Raw genomic sequence first — 20,851 nt, 5'->3', positions numbered from 1 at the left:
TAGTTTAAGAATCAGGTTATTGCCATTTGCATTGGGAATGATTCATTTACACTCAGTAAGATAACACATTTGAGTTATTCATTCATTGAATTAATTGGATAGCATTTATGCATAAAGTTGCAGTAAACTTCTGTAGATAGATTTCATGAATTACCATAGCAAAAGCTTTAACGTAGAATTCTTCTTTCTATGGAATGAGGAAATTTATAATCTAACATTGTCAAATGCACCTAACAGTGGTCTTTCACTGTTTTAGGAAGAGAAAGCATTTTCCATTATCTTTTGACATGGAAGGGTTAGCCATGTCATAATCATGAGAGATAAAAATTAGTATCTGAAGCCCTAAAATTTGCATGAAGATAAAATGATAATCTTTTTTTAAAAAAACTTTACTGTCAATAACTCCAAAAACAGCTCAAGGAGTGACAGAAAACTGTTTGTAGGGTAGAAATGGGCAAAGGGAAGAAAGAATGCCATACTCTAAATAAATAAATGAAGGAAGGAAGGAAGGAAGGAAGGAAGGAAGGAAGGAAGAAAAAAATAAGGAAAACACAAGGAATGGAATATCCTTGGGAAAGGCAAAGTTGGAATCTTAAAAAAAAAGTATTTTGGATCTTTTGTTGCATACTCTACCTATGGTAATTAAATGAGAGTTTTACATGCAGGGCATCTTGAGTTTACCATGCAATTTCATCAAAAACATATCATACCAGGTGACCTCAGCTGCTGATGAGCTGGGAAGAATGCCTTGAATGTTTCATATTCTGACAGGCTGTTCATTGATAGCTTTTTCTAGCTGAGCCTCTCCAAATTTGGGGGAATACAAAATCATAGCATCTCCAAGATGCAATGGCCAAGCATCACAGCTGTTTTCTGTTGCTGCTTTTAATTCCCCCTCTCCTCCGTGCTATTTTTCTCCACTGCAAAAAATCTTTATAGATGTGAAAATATTCATTTAGGATTCATTCTTTCACATTAGGAAACTTGGTTTTTTTTCTTCTTTTATTATCTTAGAATGCTTGATTTGCATCCCTATGGCTGAAACTGTCTGAAATCTAGTCAATCACTAGATAAAGAAAACTAGTGAAGTTTGAACTGATAACTCATCTACAACTTTCTGAGGCTATTGCGCTTCTTTTTCATGCATCTGTAAAGATGCATACTTCCATGTCTTACAAGGCCTCTGGTTTCAAGTGCTCTTGTAGGAGAATGAATGGGGACAATCATCATCTCTTGAGTTTGGGATGAGGAAGGCTTTGGGGTAAAAGAATGAATTCTGCACTTGCCAAGATCTAACTCCACATTTTTCTTTCTCCCTTAGTATCTGGAATCCATACGACCTCTGACAACTGATGCAGAATTCTATCGAATGTCAGGTCTTGTCCGTGACTTTGAACGGACTCTTGGACCACATCTGCAGTGGTATCTCACACTGAAATCTTGGTGGGCACCCAACTACGTGAGTGGGCCTTTTAAAGGGGAGGGGCTCTTTGGGAAGAACAGTGTAGTACACTGAGAATATGTACATGATGCTGTCTTTATAATTTCTCCTTTTCCACCCTCCTTCTATCTCTTGCCAGGTAAGTGATTGGTGGGAAGAGTATGTGTATCTCCGTGGGAGGAGCCCCCTGATGGTAAATAGCAACTATTATGGCATGGTGAGTTATCAAAACTAGGGAAGAATTATCTTCAACAGGATGTTTTTCTTCCAGCTCATCTGACCTCTCCATGTTTTCATTTCTTCTGCACTCATTTTTCCAGGATTTCCTTTATGTTACACCTACTCCAATCCAAGCTGCTCGTGCTGGGAATCTTGTTTATGCCATGCTGCAGTACCGACGCAAACTCAACCGAGAGGAAATCAAACCTGTGAGTGAGATCAAAATATAGGAAGGATAGGAAATATGCCTGTTAGAGAATGAAAGCTCTCCCTGCCTGAACTAGTTAATGTGAGTCAGATTGAGAATAATCTTGATCTTACAACCACTAGAACTTCTACTCCTAAGCAAGACGGCTGTTAAATGAGTCACACCCAATTTTACAACCTTTCTTGCTATGCTTGTTAAATGGTTGTCAATCGTGCAATTGTTAAGCAATTTCAGGTTTCCCCACTGCCTGTACTATTTTATTTTATTTTATTTTATTTTAATTCCATTTATATCCCGCCCTTCTCCGAAGACTCAGGGCGGCTTACAAGCTTAGCAGTAGCCTTCATTCTATGTATGTACTAGTTGGAAGCCAGCTGAGAAGGACACAAACGGCGATCACATGAACCCAGAGTGCCACAACTCTCATAAATACAGGCCTGTTACCAAGCATCTGAATTTTGATCACGTCACCATGGGGACACTGCAGTGGTCATACGTTTGTGAGGACCAGTCATAAGCATGAGAACCAAACTATTTTTAGCATGGGCATAACTTTGAATGGTTGCTAAATGAATGGTCATAAGTCAAGAATTTATGTGTGTTTGCTTTCCACTTGCAGAAAGGAAAAAGGAGTAAAAGCATGGCAATTTCTTAATGTATTCCAAGCTTGCCCATTTCACTTTGTAAAGCAGCCTTTCCCAAACTGGGAATCTCCAGATGAATTGAACTACAACGCTCATAATCCAAAACTTGTTAAGTTTTGGAAATTATAGTCTCAAACACATGCTAGGTTAGAAAAAGCTGCTTTTTCTGAAAGGTATTTCAGTTTTATCTTTTAAAAATATGGGCGTGTTTCTCATACTGTTTGATAAGTTTTGTCCTTATGATCAGTCTAGTGGAAGAACTTATAAACTAATGGTAATGACATACTAACCATGTCATTTATGTAGTACATCACTGAACATTTTTCATTGGCTTAGAGTAGACAAAGGGGAAGTAGAGGTAGAGAAAGAACCAGCACCGTGGTGCAAGCAATAGTCACAACAAATCCCACATTTTCTTCTAGAACTCATATTAAGGAACTTCTGGGGTATGTTGGTGCCCTGGAAAAAGAATAGCCACATTTGCATATTCTAATCACTAAATAATCACTAATAACTAAAGATAGACTATGGTTTAATTTCACATGCTAATCAGGCCAATTATTTGCAAAGGATCTCAGTGAAATTCATGGATAAACATCAATTTGACTCTTAGCCTTCCTGATCCAAGGGGTAAAATGATAATACGTGTTTATGCTACTTATTTTTAATGTTTTTTTAATGTCAAAACGATTGTATGATATTCCAGTTCTGATGAGGACAGTAGTTCTTTTTCTAGATCTAAACTGCTTTGTTATTGCTCCAGGGCAAGCAATACATGCAGAATAATTCTATATGAATTAGTATTTTCTCCTTCTGTGGGGGCAGGAGCTACTCTGCACTGATATTTCTGCAGTTCATTTGAAGTATAAACAAAACAAAATATGGGAAACCAAACCGGGAGATCAGATCCTGTATTCACCGCATCGCTACTGATTTGAGTTTGTCTTAAGTGCAACTCAGGGTTCAAATACCTAATTGGTTCTTTGAAAGTCTGCAGCAAAGAAAAGAGCAGAAAAGCTAAAAGGGAATGAAAATGGGCCTATCCTAATATCTGTCGGCCGAGTATTATACCAGTTTAAGTGTACAGGTAGCTTTGCCTTGTTCATTAAATGCAAAATAGCATTGCCAGCTACATTGTAAAGTCCAGGTGATGTCATGCTTCTTTTTCTCAATGATCTTTCTACAAGTTTGATCATTGGGCTTTTTGCTTACTGCATTTATTTATGCCTTGATTTTAAAAGTTCTTTAAATGTTCTAGGCTCACAGAGTATATTAAAGATAACAACAATAAATCTCTTCCCTGTTTGGCTTTCTTCTCCCCATCTAATCTTGGGGTTCCTTGTCACCTGATATCAGAGCATGCTCCCTAATTCCTTCATCCCCCTCTGTTCGGCCCAGTGGCAGCGCCTCTTCAACAGCACCCGGTTGCCTGGAATGGGGCAGGGTAAGTGAACTAGAAGACCCTGAGAAACAATCTCCTTCTCACATCTGGCTATGGGAGACTTTTGCAAGATGAATCTCCTCTGTGGGGTCTTTTGCTGGGTTTTCTGGTCCTTATCTTCAATGTTGCATTCTATGATTTCAGGACTTACCCATAATTCTCTAAATCCCTCCGTCTTAACCATCCTTTGACAACTTGGTGCCTTCTGTGAGTGTTGTGTCAACAACTTTCATCATCTCCAGTAGCACAGTCTTATTTGGCCAGGAATGATGGTAGCTATTGCAGTCTACCTCCTATTGGATGATAGAAGTCATTCTAAGGTACCAAGTTGGCAATCAGTCGCTGTCTTTAAAAAAAAATCTGGTATCCCTTCTTGCTCTTGTCAACATGGATAACTCCCACATATTCATGAAATCAGAACTGGAGTCACCTTTGGAGCTTGGCCTACCCATTGGGTTCTTTTCTTGGCAGGACTATTAATGTTGCTAGGAGGAAGAAAAAAAATCTCCTTGGGTTCTTTTTTACTTCTTTCAAAGCTTCATGGCAGGCAAATCTTCTTGATTATTCCTTCGGTCTCTCTGTTTCTTCCTTTTTTCTTGCTTCCCTTTGCTTCTCAGATGCTGATCCAGGGTTGCCTGCCAACGTGCTCAGCTCAGTATGAACGCATGTTTAATACAACCCGTGTGCCCGGCCTGCAGGGAGGTAGGATGCTTTTGCACGCCTTGCCCTCCTTTCCCAACAAATACCTGCACACTGTCCTGTGAATTGCAGGGGTGAATGGACTTCTTTTCTACATGCCTTGTCCTGCAGCCACGTTTTATTTTAAAGTAGGGTGAGGAACCTATGCTTGTCTAGATGTAAAGAATGGAACTTATAAAGAGAAGGATGGGTCTAAACCTCTCAAAGGTCTGTTTGATAAGACTTGTAGAGAACCAATCTTGGTTAGCATACCAGGGGAGGATTCTTAATTGCTTCTTTTTGGTGTTCAAAACCCGGGCCCTCAACCAGGTTTTTAGTGCGTCCTTAATTAGGAGTGGGCAATCTGTTAGTACTTGGTAGCCCCCCTAAATTTAATTTAATTTAATTTAATAATTTAATTTGTATACCGCCCTTCTCCCGAAGGACTCAGGGCGGTGAACAGGGCAATACATAATAAAAAACAGGATACAAAAATTAAAAGTGATTAAACAACTATGCCCATAGTAATTGATACGTATTAAAAATTAAAACTAATTATATAAAACTTATCAATTATAAATTGATAAGAGAAAAGCTGAAGTAGGCAGAACACAATGGTGCAAAGTCAATGTCTCTAGTATTTTCCTTTTTTTTTCTTTTGGATTTTGATTATTTATTTGTGGGCTTCTAAGATTTTTAAATTAAGGTTACTTAGTTTAAGCACTGAGATCCAACTGTTGTTAGATTTGTGTATTGTTTTAATCTGACTATTGCATCAATAGTAAACTGCTCAGAATCTTCTGACTAGGGTAGTGAAGATGCCTGAGAAAATTGTATGGCAATGTCCAATATGGAAAAAAAATTGCCAACAATTTCCAGCAACTATGGTTGTAAAGAGGCTCTAAGTATTGCAAAAAATCCCCCCCCCAACAATATTAAAAGATTGAGGGCGTGTACACAGGTCTTGTACACAGAGCTGCGAAGAGAAAAATGGCCATTTTGTTTCAGCTCACGCTGATTGTGTGCAGCCTTCTTTTATTAATCTTTTGACTACTGCAGCTTTCCATAGTTGATGCACTTTAGATGTATAAGAATTTCCACTCATATTTTGCTGGCTGGAAATTTTGGATATCCCAACATTTCACTTTCTGAGAATTTGGCATCAGAGAAAGTGTACGTTTGCTGTAATTGCTTGAATATAAGGTGCTTGACCTGGTACTACTTTATTAAAATCAGAAATATTGGTCTGGGGCAGGGGTCAGCAACCTGAAACAGTGAAAGAGCCACTCGGAACCGGTTCCCTCACAAAAGGAAAAACTGGGAGCCGCAAAAAATATGTGCACATGCACGTACATGCGCACATGCACAGAACAGGGTTTGACTGAAGAGTGGAGCCAAGGCGAGATATGCACCTACCCTGCATATTTGAATTGATTGGTTGAACTTTTTTAGTCCCACTTTTTTTTGGGGGGGACTGCACATGGCAGAGGACCGGGAGCTGCAGGAGACGGCTGAAAGAGCCGCATGCGGCTCCGGAGCCGCGGGTTGCAGACCTGTGGTCTGGGGTAAGAGATAAATTTGAATTATGGTACAGGACACAACCTTTCACTGAGTTATGATTCCCCCTTTTCCTTGGGGAGCTCCTGTGGGAGGAGGCAAGAGAGTAGGCTGCCTATGCATTGACTGAGATCCAGCAGAGTTTTTATTTTGTTTATGTCCTTGCTACCCAGATAAGATCCAACATCTGCAAGACAGTGATCACATTGCAGTATACCATGCGGGACGCTTATTTCGAGTAGCGTTGTATTACAAGGGGAAGCTGCTGGAGCCCTGTGAACTTCAGGCACAGTTTGAAGCTATCCTTTGTGACCCTACACCCCCTCTGCCTGGGGAGGAGAAATTGCCTTCAATGACTGCAGGTGAAAGGTGAGAGGCTGACCTGTCTTTAATCCAGCCTTTCAGTAAGTTGGACCTGTTGCAGCTGACAGATGGGCTGATTTGCACTAAGCTCCTTTTCATTCCATGGGGTTGAAGAAAATAAGTTCAGACCGAAATTCAAGTGTGTCCCAGGAGGTTGGTGTTTATTTATTTATTTATTTTATTAAATTTCTATACCGCCCTTCTCCCAAAGGACTCAGGGTGGTGTACAGGGCAATAAAATGCAACATACAAAAGCTAAAAAGAAAATTAAATTAATTGGCCCTAACAATAAATAGTTAAAATAAACTCAAACCCTTAGTCCAGACCGGCTTGTTCAAACAACCAAGTCTTCAGGTCACGGCGGAAAGAGCGAAGGTCGGGAGCTGTCTGGAGCTCAACAGGCAGTTGATTCCAAAGGGCTGGCGCGCCCACAGAGAATGCTCTCCCCCTGGGGGCCGCCAGCCGGCAATCCCTGATGTTGATGTACAGTGGGAGTTGTGTGGTGTAGCCTCCCATTAGTCACCCTGCTTCTCCACTCTGCCGTTAGCTATCCTGCCGTACCATCATGCTATGCTGCCTGTCACTGCCTTGCTTCCCTGTCCCTTCGTGCCCTGCTGTGCTCTGCCACTTCTTTATGCTGTCCTTTACTTTTGCTCCCTGCTATGTGGATACATCCATATATTTGAGTGTACTTTTAACTTTTTTATTTAAGGAGTACCTTGCTCATCTGGTTTGCACTGTCCTCTGTCCTAGGTAGCCCTGCCCATTTCAGGAGGGCAACTCCCATGCGTCTCAGAAGCCTCTGGCACCCTCCATTCACTGAGAGACAGTGAAGACCCTAGCGCTTAAGACATGCTCATCCTTTTTCATCTTTCCCTCCTTCTGAATAAAATAAAGAACAGTCACTCGGAGTCCTTTAGCCTGTTGTGATCCTCATTCTGATGCCATGCAACTCACAGACTTAAGGTGGTTCATGGACATTGGTAGAACAAGAGAGAGGAATGGCAAAGAGATGGTACAAAAGAGCGAGTGAACTCTATAGCCTTGCTCCCTTTGGGATCTCTACCATCTCCATACCTACCTTTCCTCCTTCCGGAGGAAAACCAAAGTTGGACTTAGAAAGAATCAGTTGTTCTTTTCCTTAGCCCTGCCATAAGAACTGGTCTTAGGAGTTGAAATAGTCTTTTCTTTGCATCTTTTGGCTGTTGCTGCTTATGAAGCAAAAAGAGATACAAGTCCATGCAGTGGGTCCTTCTTTAATATGGGTCCATGCAGACTTGCAGTGGGTCCTTCTTTAATATGAAACAGGCTGTGTTAGAATTAGGAAAATGATCACCGTTCTCATCAAAGTCAGAAGTTACTTTTTCGGATTGGGATATCCATAATAAGCCACATCTCCTAACTCTGATGGCTTAATGTTCTTTGTAGAGATTCCTGGGCCAGGGCCCGCAACACCTACTTCCAGTCTGGGATTAACAAGGAGTCCCTGAATATCATTGAGAAAGCTGCTTTCTTTCTCACTCTTGACACAAGTGAACAGGGCCTGCGAGGGCCCAATCCAGGTCAGGCGTTGGACGTCTATGCAAAATCCTTGCTACACGGACATTGCTGTGACAGGTAAGTATATCCTCTATGCAACCAACCTGCAAAGATTATACACCAGAAGTCATATGGGTCACATATTCCTCACATTTGTTGAACAGAGAGGTTGTGCCGAAATATCACTTCCTTCATACTAAAAAAAAATATAATCGCTTTTCCCATGAGGCCTTGTTTTGTTTTCCAAATAATTTTCTGCTGGCTGTGAATGCCCTTCACAGAGCCCTGTTATGCTCCTTGTATGCCAGTAAGCATTCCACCAGTATCAGTGGTAGGAAGGGAACTTTTTGAAGTGCAAGAGATTGTCATGACACGCTCTAATGCCAGGCCCCTGAAACAAATTTTGGAGGCATGCATCTCTACGTGTGTATCTTTGAAAAAGAGAAGAATAGGGAGCAGCGTATGGAAAAGAGGATGCCGCTCTTTTATTTATTTATTTATTTATTTTAATTCCATTTATATCCCGCCCTTCTCCGAAGACTCAGGGCGGCTTACAAGCTTAGCAGTAGCCTTCATTCTATGTATATGCCTGCTTATTAGGGCTTTCACACACACACCCCAAGCGGCATTATTACAAAGTCAGCTTATTGCCCCCAACAATCTGGGTCCTCATTTTACCTACCTCGGAAGGATGGAAGGCTGAGTCAACCTTGAGCCTGGTGGGATGCGAACCTGCACTAATTGCAGGCAGCTGGTGTTACTTAAGGAGGCATTAGCCCACTGCTCCACCAAGGCTCTTTTCTCACAGGTGGTTTGACAAATCTTTCAACCTGATTGTTTATCGCAACGGGAAAGCTGGAATCAATGCAGAACACTCCTGGGCAGATGCACCTATAGTTGGACATCTTTGGGAGGTAAAGTTCCAGTTGAGTTCTCCAGCATAGGATTGGCGGGAGGGAGTGGTGAAATACACTTGGATTCTCTTGGTGTAGGGAATGAGTGGGGCTAGCTCAGTGCAAAGGATGCAGCAAGGGAATCAAAGCAATTGAGCTTTCTCTTGGGTGCCCTTTTTTCACAGTACACCCTTGCCACGGATTCATTCCAGCTAGGATATGATGATGATGGGAACTGCAAAGGAGAGATGGACCCCAGTGTCCCTCCACCCCAAAAACTGGAGTGGGAAATATCGCCAGAGGTAAGCTCAAGTTCTGGTGAAGATAAAAGCTCTCTGTCTCTCTCCCCCCGCCTCCCTCTCTTCTCTCTCTCCTCCTCTGTTTGTCTCTCTCACACACACCACATACACACACACATGCATACACACATACAGGGAGAGAAAATGGTATGTCAACTGGGTTGTAATAGGATAGTGTTTATTCATGGAAGTGCCCTCAATGAAATAAGGAAATGTCAATATATATAGGCATAGATATGACTATTATGGGAGGAATTATAGGGGCCTTTTTAATATCTGGGAATGGCCTTTATTTTGGTTGCATCTATTTGCTGTCTCTCTTCAACAATGCTAATTGAAAATTTATTAAATTAGTTAAAAGCCTTTCAGTTAAGTTTGCACAATATGCTAAGCTTTGTTAATTGTGGGTAAACCTAGCTCATGGATCAATGTATGATTCAATTAACACAAAACATGGGTTAATTCAGTAACCAAGTTAAGTAATTTATTAAAATCTTAAACAATGTATTTTCTTTATAATATTAGAGGTAAACCTGCTTTTGCAATTTGATGGTTTACTGCTAGATTTAATGGTCTGGAGTTTGGACACTTTAAGGATTGCAAAAAAAAAGAGAAGAAATCTGGGATATACATGTTGCCTATGGATTGCCCATATCATCATCAACAACAACAACAGCAACCTCATTATTATTATTACTATTGATTTGAAGCTGCTTCACTCTACAGTCACTCTACGCAGTTCACAATATATTAAATACAATATATAGGGTATAAGCACTTTGCCTGTTGCTGGTTGATTACTTACCTCTTCTGAAGACTCTTCTGAAGACTAAAGATAGTAAACTCTTTAGACAAAATTGAGCTATTGGAAAGGAATTAGAAATAAGGGAAAACTTGAGTTTCCCATGACATCTGCTCTATGCTTTGCTAATAATTTCTGTTTCTTATTCTTGACAGTGCCAAGAGGTGATCTTGCAGTCCTTTATTTTGGCCCATGCTTTGGCCAGTGACGTTGATTTTCACGTCTTTACCTTTAAGGACTTTGGCAAAGGCCACATCAAGAAGTGCCGCACTAGTCCAGATGCCTTCATCCAGCTTGCCCTTCAACTAGCACATTTTCGGGTAAGATGCTTGATTAACCAATTGTGTTGATTAACAGTTTGGTTAAGTGCAACTGGGTTAAGATCATAAATATTATCTTGCTGATTTCAAAACATTATAATTAGGGAATTATTGGAGAAAATAATTGAAGAACTTTTTTTCTTATAGCAGAATAAGTAGTAATTTTGATTGCATTTATATAGAAGAAATGAATTGGACTTATTCTGTTTCAAGCTTGTTCAGGGTTCTTGTAATCTGAATTTTGTTAACAGAATACCTTGGATTCATGCTTCCAGCAGAACATTTTGACTTCTCTGATCCAAGAGGCTGAATTTTTCCACCTCCATGGCATCAACTTTTTACTATGCTTAATTTCCAAGAACAATACTCAAATAGAGAACTCTTTCTTGTTAGTCTATACGTCCTCCTCTTGCTGTTCTAGGACATGAACAAGTTCTGTCTCACTTATGAAGCATCTATGACTCGTCTTTTCCGGGAAGGCCGAACAGAAACAGTCCGTTCCTGCACCATTGAATCTTGCAACTTTGTGAAGGCAGTGATGGATCCTGCTCAAACTGTGAGTTCTGATGTGCTAGTGAGAATGGTTTTTGGGAACGTCAATGAGATATATAATAATTTATAACACTACATTACAAATGAGAGGGTCACGTTTGATGCTGCAACAGGTATCCCTCGATTTATGACCAATTGTTCAGTGATTGTTCAATTACAGCCAAAAGGACAAAGATGGAGGGGAAATGGGAGAGTTGGAGGCAGTTCCTCCCCTTACTGAGGGCCAGGGTTGGGAGAAATGTCTTGGATCCTCTGGTAACAACTGGAGAAATTCACTTAATGACGGCAATGGAGATTGCATAATAATCTAATGGCAAGGGGATTATGAAGAAAAAGAAGAAAACAATGAGGGAAGAGGAAGAAATATAGCTTTAGGGCTGCTCCATTGAGGACAGACTTGAGACCGTATATCTTTGAGGTCTTCTAAATACAGCACACATCTTTTCTTTGCTCCCTTGCTGAGTATCTGTTTATATCACCTCTTCCCATTCCTTGATCTTTCCTACAGGGAAAGGAGGTAGGAGGGAGGGAGGGAGAGAGAGGGAGAGAGATGTGTGAGAGTACAAGCATGCAATTAATGTATTGATGGCATCCTGCCCATTGTTGTCTCAACCTTGGCAATGCTATTCTGCCCCACCCCCACCCCAAAATATACTCTTTGACAAGGGAACACTTTACCATTGCAAATTCACAGTTCAAAAAGGATTCTGTTTCAAGGCTTATGCCATGAATGGAGGTTTTCATATGAATAAAAATGGCTAAGGTCCAGTTGGTGGATCCAGAAAAAGAAACTCCTGGGACATTATTTTACCAAGAGTGTAAACTTTACTGAATAAACCATATCGGCACAGATGAAGTGAAACCAGCTCTGGGTTTCCCATGCAAAAGCTAACATAGTTAATCCACCCCTTTTCCTATGGGCCACCCACAATCCATGATGTCCACCAATCACTTCTGTTTATTTTGTTACGGGAACCAGAGAGCCACGCTAGTCCGCCTGCTCAATGTGTCTTTGAGTTGGATCACTGTCTGACGGGAACTAATGATGCTCAGATGCAATTCCCCGCAACCTTGCATTCCATCCCACCTCCTCCCTTTTCTTTATCGAGCTGTGAGCAAAGCATAATATAGGTGAAAGCGCAAATCAGTTTGACAGCTAGATTGTCTAATGGTTTTGGCTCTGCACTTTGATATGGGGAACTAGGGTTCAAATACTGGCTGGTACTTACCTTGTCAGTAGGGGTCCTCGGGCAAAAACCACCTAATGTTTCATCTGCCTATCTTGGATATGAGAATGACAAGAACTAAAAGAGTCATGACAGCCTGGATTAACGAGGTTCATGTTGATGTTGGGGAATCAGGGCAATCTGACAATAAGTGGGCTACTGGAATAAATCAGACATGAACAAGACAAGAGAACCTATAATTAATGTAATACTAGACATAATACAGTAGACCTAATGAGAGCAGATATATAAATATATAGGGAAACTATCGATGAAGTAAAATCTCCACACTGAGAAACAGCTAATCACCCAATCCTTCAACATAGTGAAGAGGAAGCTGTTCTCATAACTTCATATGGACCAACACACATTACATCCACACTCAAGAAGGTCCCAAAGAACAATTGTGTAAGTAACACTTGAAGCTGGAATGCCACTGCCATCCCCTCCGTTACAGAGTTCATAGAGAAGGACAGGGCTAAGATCCAGATGCAGATGGACAGGCAGGTATTGATCAATCAATCAAATGGTCCTGGTCTGCTATCAATTGTGATAGTAGAAAAGGGTTAGAAGACAGAGTGATAGATGTAGCAGTGCCAAGTCATTATTTATTTATTTATTTATTATTTGGATTTATATACTGCCCCTCTCCCGAAGGACTCGGGGTGGTGTACAGGGCAATTAAAACACTATATACAACACATAATATACAAAAATTAAAACAAATTAAACCAAGTAGCCCTAAACAATAAAACACGTTCTAAAATCTAAACTTTAAAATCTAAAATCCCAGTCCCTCAGTCCAGGCCGGCAAGTTCAAATAGCCAAGTCTTCAGGTCGCGGCGGAAAGAGCGAAGGTCGGGAGCCATCCGGAGCTCAACAGGGCAGGCGCGCCCACAGAGAATGCTCTCCCCCTGGGGGTCGCCAGTCGACATTCTCTGACCGACGGCACCCTGAGGAGGCCCTCTCTGTGGGAGCGCACAGGATGATGGGGAGTTAACGCCGGCAAAAGGTACTCCCATAAATAATCCGGACCCATGCCATTTATAACATTAGAAAGGAGCATGACAAGCTGGAGAGGCAGCAGGACCTGATGGAGGAACTAGGGTGGATCTGGAAAATGAAACCAAAGTTGTCCTAGTAGTGGTAGAAGACCCAAGACTGAGGAAGACACATATTGCCCCTAGGGGTGCGAAGGAAATTTTTATAAATGCACACATACATACACATATATATACTTTATTGAAAAATTCAATTAAAAACTAATACAAATTAAATGTGGAGAACGAAAAGAATAGAAAAAAAGGAGAAATTGCAAGAAAAAAGAAAAATAATAAGGAAAAAGAAAATAAATATATAAAGAAGGACTTCAAATCTTCATTATAAGTATAACACATTTTAATAAGTCTTCACCTCTTATAAGAAAAACATGCATCTCTTCATCCCATATATCATCCCTGATCTATAAGCAAATCCATAAAACATCAATTTTTCCATTCTGGTATCAACAAAAACTCCATAAGAATGTCCCAGGGGCACTTTTCAAAAGGCAAATGGGCTTTTTTGGGTTTTTTCCTTGAAAACATTTCGCTTCTTAGATGAGAAGTGAAATGTTTTCAAGGAGAAAAAAACAAGAAAGTCCATTTTCCTTTTGATAAGCATCTTTGCGACAGTCATGACTTGGATGACATCCTTAAAAAATGTTCTGGCAAATAAAAATGCCTTATTTTAACTTACATCTGAAAAACTAACTTGATATTCCTTCCTTTTACTTTAACAATCTTAATTTTTGACTCAATTAAGTATTGTCATAGGATTTGATTTCCCTTCAATACTTTTTTATCTCATTGCATAGATTTCTTCAAGGCTTTAACAAGTCTCTTGTAGATGCTATAAAAAATTTTCTAGATCATTTTCTTGATTCAACATTTCTATTTTCCTTTTTATTTTTAAAACTTCAGCCATTTTCTTTTTTCTTTCTTCAATCCTTTTCCACATTATTTTCCTGAGCTGTCATTTGTAGTTCCATTTTCAATACTTTCTCTGTCTTGTCAGATAAAATTTGACAGCTGACATTTCCTCATTAACATATTTTAGACATAATCTATCCAAAGAAAGAGACATCATTGCTGGAACTGTTGATATTATGGTTACTAACTTCTGGTTTAATTCTTCAAAGGCTTCCCATAATATTTCCAATGTTATAAAATTTCCTGCTGTCTTGTAAGTCCCAGTCTTAACCGACATCAAGTACAGGCTTATATTTTTTTTCTGTTGTTTAAAATTTATAGTCCCTTCTAGTTCCAGTTTCTAAAATCATTACTTATCTTTTTATTTGCAATATTCAGAATAGCTAATCTACTTATATTTCTCATAGAACAAGCTTATATCACTTTTTGCTGTTTATTTAAACAGCATACCTTACAATTATTTTTTCTTTTGTTCAGAGCTGTAGATAAACTCACCCAATGAACACTTTGCAATCTTGTCATTCTGAAGGTCTATAATACATTGTGATGATGGATAGGCAATTTCCCTAAGTGAATAGAAGTTTATCATACCCTCCCTGAAAGTCTCATTTATATCTTGAAAATTAAGTACATTTTTTTAAAACAATAACTATATAATAAAACTTAATAGGTTTAAGAAACACTGTCTTAAAAAGTCAAGAGGTAAAAGCCTTTATTTTAGCAATGGGGGGGAGGACTAATAGAACAAGAAAGTAGATCCTTGATAGGGAAGCCATTTCAGATATGCAGTACCACCACTGAAAATTCCTTGTCCTTAATTGCCATCCACTGGACCACCTGATAAGGTGAAGAAAAATCTAAAAGTTTAGGTAGCAGATATGTGGAGTCTGATCCTCCTAGACCACAGGTCTGCAACCCGTGGCTCCGGAGCCGCATGCAGCTCTTTCAGCCGTCTCCTGCGGCTCCCAGTCCTCTGTCATGTGCAATCCAAAAAAAAAAGTGGGACTAAAAAAGTTCAACCAATCAATTCAAATATGCAGGGTAGGTGCATATCTCGCCTTGGCTCCACTCTTCAGTCAAACCCTGTTCTGCACATGCACGCATGTACATGCATGCGCACACATTTTTGCGGCTCCCAGTTTTTCCTTTTGTGAGGGAACCGGTTCCGAGTGGCTCTTTCACTGTTTCAGGTTGCTGACCCTTGTCCTAGACAGATTTGCAGGAATATTCAAGGGGGTGTAGAATATGAAGATCTACAGTAAAACCTGTTAAATGATGCCAAATCAATTTCTCTTTCCAGGATAGTTCAAGATTACGCCTCTTCCGAGTAGCAGCTGAGAAACACCAGAATCTTTATCGGGAAGCCATGATAGGTTCTGGCATCGATAGGCATCTTTTCTGCCTCTATGTTGTCTCAAAATACCTTGGCCTGGATTCTCCTTTCCTGCGTGAGGTAAACTCTGCTGGCATAGTTCCCCAAATCAATTATTCTCTGAAAGTGAGGTGAAAAATTGGAAAAATAAGTCATTTTTTCTCCCAGGTTATATCTTGAATCTTGCAGGTTTTTGTCCAATGAGGCAAAAATAGAAGGATTCAGTTCATCTGAAACTAAATTGATAAAAAGGATACATAAGATGATATTGCAATAATCAATTCTCTTCAGATTTTATATTCATCTTATATATATGTTGAAATAGATCTATTAGCTGTTTAAACAAAAACAAAAAACACATTTCTATTTCTGGAGATAGAACTTCCTATAAGTATGGTCAAGGTTGTTTCCCCCTTAAAATAGGTATTTGTATTTTTGTCACTAAAGGAAGTGAATTCAGCCAGAAGTATGAAGGTTTTGTTTTAAAGCTCAAGGTTCGTTTGACTCATTGTGAATGCCATGTGTCAAAATATTTTATCTGCTGGATTTTTAAAAATGTAAAGCAGCTCTGCTGGATTGTTATTCATCTAGTCATGATTAATTAATCAAATATCGCATTCTAGTTGCTTGTTTGGAGCTTTAAATTTCTATATTAAAATATAACTGCCGTATATTTTTTCAGCAGTGAGAATGAAGGATTTCAACTGATTTTATTTGTTTTTAGTACTGTGTTTCTGTGTTTTTGAAACATGTAGAGTTAATGATATTTATTGCTGGAAAAGTGTTAATTTCCCTTTAAAAGAGACAACCATCAATTTGAAGATTTCCTAATCTACCTGGATGACTGGTTTGATCTATGTATATTTTCTTAAATCCACTAGAATCTGGGAACTATTTTAACTATAAGTATCTAAACATCCTTTTTCAGCTTAGAATGTCCAAATCTGTCAAGTTCTCTTATATTAAGTTAGAACCCATTCTACCTTATTTCCAAATGTTATCTTTTGATTATATATTCACAATAATTCAGTATGGACTAAACTTCATCTTTGGATGAATGTTGATTTTTATAGCGAATTTGGGGCTGAACATGTTTCTAAAACATGTTTTCTCTGTCTTTAATTTCTAATCTCTATAATTTCTTTGAAACTCTATACTGGATAAATGAGCTATGGAGTACAGATTAAAAGTCAATGATAGTAGAGCTCCCTGCTTATTCCCTGGTTTCTTTCCTCTTTTGTCAGGTATTATCTGAACCATGGAGACTCTCTACTAGTCAGACTCCCATTCAGCAGATAGAACTGTTTGACCTTCAGAATAATCCTGACTATATTTCTTGTGGTGGTGGATTTGGACCGGTAAGCAGTACCAAAATTCCTGGATTTTCTTGAGGGAAAATGGAACATGGTTAATTTAAAGTTGGAGGGGATGCCTATTTATGAAACCCAGGAATCCTGGATTCACTAAGAATGCTTGTTTGCTATGGAAAATAGTGGGGCTTTGGAAGCAAAAGTCCTACCTCATGTTGCTTTTTCTTCTGTGCCAATGGAAAGGTTGATGATAATGGATATGGAGTATCTTACATCATTGTCGGTGAAGATCTCATCAATTTCCACGTGTCATGCAAATTCTCCGGCCAAGGGACAGTGAGTCTGGACTAATGGTTTTCCTAGCAGGGGAGATGATGATGTATTGGGGAATAGGATGATGTATTGGGGAATAAGATATTGAGTATGGCATCAATGGTGTATGTAGATAATGGTTATAGTCTCATGCCCCCAGCCCTCTGCCACTTGAGTACCAAGGGAAAATGCAGTTTAGTTTTAGACAAAAGATTTAAAAGACTGTAATGTTGTAGATATGCAATTATCTGTCTCAACTATAAATGTTGAGAGATAAATACAGTATGCAGTGGCAAATGCCAGATTTATCATGGTCATTATAGGTGCTGAGCTTGCTTGTTGCTACCTAATCAACTACTATTCTCTTGCTGAGTTCATGACTTGTTTTTTCCCCCAGAATCAATTATTTCATGAGCTGTTTTCCCATTGTTGCCTGAGTTTTCTAGAAGGGCTGTAGTGATGCATGTTAAATGTCATGTGCCCTCAGGCCTCAAGAACAACACAGGATTTCTTCTGAGCAGTTTCCTTTATTGTTCCTCACCTACAGCAAGAAATTTTGCCAAACTAAAGCAACTGCTTGCATCATTAAGAATATACTCTGAGAATTGCAAGGGAGGAGCCCTCTTAACTCTCTTTCTCCCAATCAAACTATCTAAACTTTGCTGTCTCTTGGCCCTCTGGAATGCAATCCAAATTATATTCCCACACAGGTGTTGAAGTATATAGGTGTTCTTTTCTTATGACAGCAAGAAGTTGGAAATAAACTCCTAGATTCTTTCACTTTTGGATGAACCATGATTTGTTGAATAAACCAAACTGGGGTGAGTTCATATGTAATACAAAAACACAAGCAACTAGTTTTGGTAGATATTAGGAACCCATACAATTAGGGTGTATAGTTAGGGATTAGCTGTCTGCTCTCCAGAATTCCCAGTCAGTTTGTCTGGGGAAACCCTTGCCACAAAATATAAAGGTGTTTGTCTTCCTTCTAATGCTCATCCCCTATTTAGATGATACAATTTGAATCTTGCTTGGTTATTTTATCTATGTAATGCTAAGTCTATGCTTTGAAATTTCATGGGTATATCTATTCTATTTTCTTAGCTAATTTTTTTTATCTTTCCTCTTTCCTACAGGATGCACACCGTTTTGGGTTTAATATCCGGAAAGCCATGAATGACATCTTGATCCTTTTCCAAGTGAACAAACTGGCTCAGGCCACAGCTGGCCAGTGACTGAATAAAAGCCAGCAAGATTGTACAGTTAGTTATCAATGACACATGTTGAGTTTTTTTTCCCTGTTCACTAATCAGCAGGGATTTTTGGAAATGGGGGAGGGGGGAGGAGATGCTCAGACAGAATGGAACCTTCAGGCACGGACCGTTGGCCACGCCTCCTTCTCCCACCTCAGCCCATTTCCCTCCAGTGTTCCTCCTCAGATGGCTCTCCCCGCCCATTCTCCCAGGCCAATGAGCCCCTTGCCCTCCGCCCTGTGCCCTTCAGCCTGGCCCATTGTGGGGTGGGGGGGGGAGGCGAACGGCAGGGCCTGCGCAGCTCCTTCTGGGGGAAATCAGGTGAACGGCAGGGCTGAGCAGAGAGCCAGGCCAGAGTCCAGGCACAGGGCAACAACAGGCAGGAGAGGTCATTTGCTTGCTCCACCCTGCTGTTTCCCTCCCCCCCCCCTGGAAGAGCTGTTCAGGCCCTGCCATTCATTCATCTGCTCTTCCCCCCCCCCCGAAGAGTGCTGGCCTAGTTCCTCCTCCCCTCCTTCATTTGAGTTGCCAACCAAGCTATCTTTGTGAAGCCCACTTGAGGCTCCCCTCCCTCCTTCCTGGTTCTCCCCCACCCTCACCTATCTGCCCCCCCCCAGTGGTCCAGTGGTGGCTGTTACTCCCACTGCCACCCCTCCCTCCAGTCCTGGTGACAAAGCTGCCAGGCTCCAAAACCTGACAGTACTTTTTAAAAAAATCATCGCCCATCGCAAGCTGCCCTTGCAGCATCATGGCTTCCTGCCTGTCACCTGATTGGCTGGTGGCTATCTGTCCTGTGCAGCCAAAGGCCTGGGACAGAGGGGGCCTTGGGGAAAGGGCCAGGCTGAAGGGCATAGGGTAGAGGGCAAGCGGCTCATTGGCCCAGGAGAATGGGTGGGGGAGGGCCATCTGAGGAGGAACGCTGGAGGGAAATGGGCTGAGGCGGGAGGTGGGAGGAGGAGGCGTGGCCAATGATCCATGCCTGAAGGTCCTAAACCCTGCCCAGGGGCCAGTCCTGAAGATCCCTGCAAGCACAATGGAGTTCGCCTTTGGATTTAGAAAGCCTAGATTCTATAGAGTATGAAATACCACAGATCTCTAGGCAAATAAGAGTTCTTATTCACCCTGCCCACATTTCTTATTTCCTAAAGATCTGATGGGGAAGATTGCTAACCAAGACTTGTTTGTGGATGAAGAATTTTTGCTGGATTAGAACGGAAAAGTGGGAAGGTTAGCTGATCGAGGTTTCTGTTTCAAGCTCCCACATGGATAGTCTGAAGCTGTGCCTCCTCAGTCAGCTTCTCCCTGTGCTCCAGCCATTTCAGTGGTTAGTTGCCTGCCAATTCCATGCTTCACATATGAAGGACTCAGTCCCTGTGGCTGTGATGGATTATTCTGTCCTTATAAAATGCTTCAGATAGGATGATGGGTAATATTTTTGAGAACTGAGTTCCTCATTCCCACCCTTTAATGCCTAAGGTAATAGAAAATCAAATAAATTCAATGTAGGGGAAAGGAATCTTAGTATTTCTTAGCATTATAAATGCTAATAAAACTCTATAGAGTGGGAGTTCTTACCAAAAATGTTTGCTTTTGGTTAACTGAAAGGTTGGAAAGTGACAAGGAGCATGTCTGAAAACCAAGAGGTTTTCAAGGGAGCCCTCAGCTGCAAGAGTGTTTAATACTGCCTCTTTTAAATTTCCTTTTATCAGACATTTAGCAAGCAGCTTTGGCTTCCTTTTGTATAATTTCTGCAACTGTCATTTGGAATCTTAACTGAAGGCTATTTTTTGTAAATATAATGGCTTAATTATGGAACATTCAAGAAAAAATATTAGGGAAAGTGTGTGGAAAAAATGGGGCACTGCCATACTGCAGTTAGAAAAGTAGATGGTGTTAGGCCCACGTATTCAGACTCACTATTTCATGCAACTTCCAAAAAATAGCTTTTGCACTTCAATCTTCTGAAAGCTCGTAGCAAGATGGAGTTTTTCAGATCTTTGGTGTGTGGAATGCAAAATTTTTAGATTGGGGCAGTGCTTGGCATTTGGATGGCATGCTGCAGGGCATACTTGTTTAAGGTGGGTAATCTTACAGCAGTGTTTCTCTTTGTGCATGAGCCTCCAATGCTGTTCCAGATCTTGTTTCCATTGATCAGAGCAATTGGACATTGGGGAAAAGTGTTTCTCTTTGTGCATGAGCCTCCAATGCTGTTCCAGATCTTGTTTCCATTGATCAGAGCAATTGGACATTGGGGAAAAGAGAGAAAAGGAAATAATATGTGCAATACTTGTCATCGTGATGCTGTGGGTCACAAAGCAAACAAAGTCAGCAGTTTGTCCTAAGAGAACAAAGTACCACAGGGAAAAGCATCCTGCATTCTCCTGGGGCTTCCTCTGTGGGATTCTATCGTCCCCTGATGGCTTGAGTGCACTGGGTCACAAGACACGGTCTA

General features: G+C 40.5%; 1 protein-coding gene across 1 annotated transcript in view; it reads left to right on the top strand.

The window, feature by feature from the left end:
• The window catches only part of CPT1C (carnitine palmitoyltransferase 1C), a 36,234-nt gene extending 17,735 nt beyond the window's left edge, over nucleotides 1-18,499 (top strand). The window contains exons 6-19 of the mRNA XM_081343234.1: nucleotides 1,322-1,459; nucleotides 1,581-1,658; nucleotides 1,762-1,869; nucleotides 4,571-4,655; nucleotides 6,362-6,557; nucleotides 7,980-8,168; nucleotides 8,899-9,004; nucleotides 9,169-9,285; nucleotides 10,240-10,404; nucleotides 10,826-10,960; nucleotides 15,453-15,605; nucleotides 16,769-16,882; nucleotides 17,078-17,170; nucleotides 18,283-18,499. Of these exons, the coding sequence (XP_081199360.1) occupies nucleotides 1,322-1,459; nucleotides 1,581-1,658; nucleotides 1,762-1,869; nucleotides 4,571-4,655; nucleotides 6,362-6,557; nucleotides 7,980-8,168; nucleotides 8,899-9,004; nucleotides 9,169-9,285; nucleotides 10,240-10,404; nucleotides 10,826-10,960; nucleotides 15,453-15,605; nucleotides 16,769-16,882; nucleotides 17,078-17,170; nucleotides 18,283-18,381 (1,776 nt within the window). The 3' untranslated portion in view covers nucleotides 18,382-18,499. The remainder of the gene's footprint in view (nucleotides 1-1,321; nucleotides 1,460-1,580; nucleotides 1,659-1,761; nucleotides 1,870-4,570; nucleotides 4,656-6,361; nucleotides 6,558-7,979; nucleotides 8,169-8,898; nucleotides 9,005-9,168; nucleotides 9,286-10,239; nucleotides 10,405-10,825; nucleotides 10,961-15,452; nucleotides 15,606-16,768; nucleotides 16,883-17,077; nucleotides 17,171-18,282) is intronic.
• The last annotated feature ends 2,352 nt before the right edge of the window (nucleotides 18,500-20,851 follow it).

Source organism: Vipera berus, assembly GCF_964194415.1.
Source record: "Vipera berus genome assembly, chromosome: Z".
Taxonomy (NCBI): Eukaryota; Metazoa; Chordata; class Lepidosauria; order Squamata; family Viperidae; genus Vipera; species Vipera berus.
This window is presented reverse-complemented; position numbering and strand designations above follow the sequence as displayed.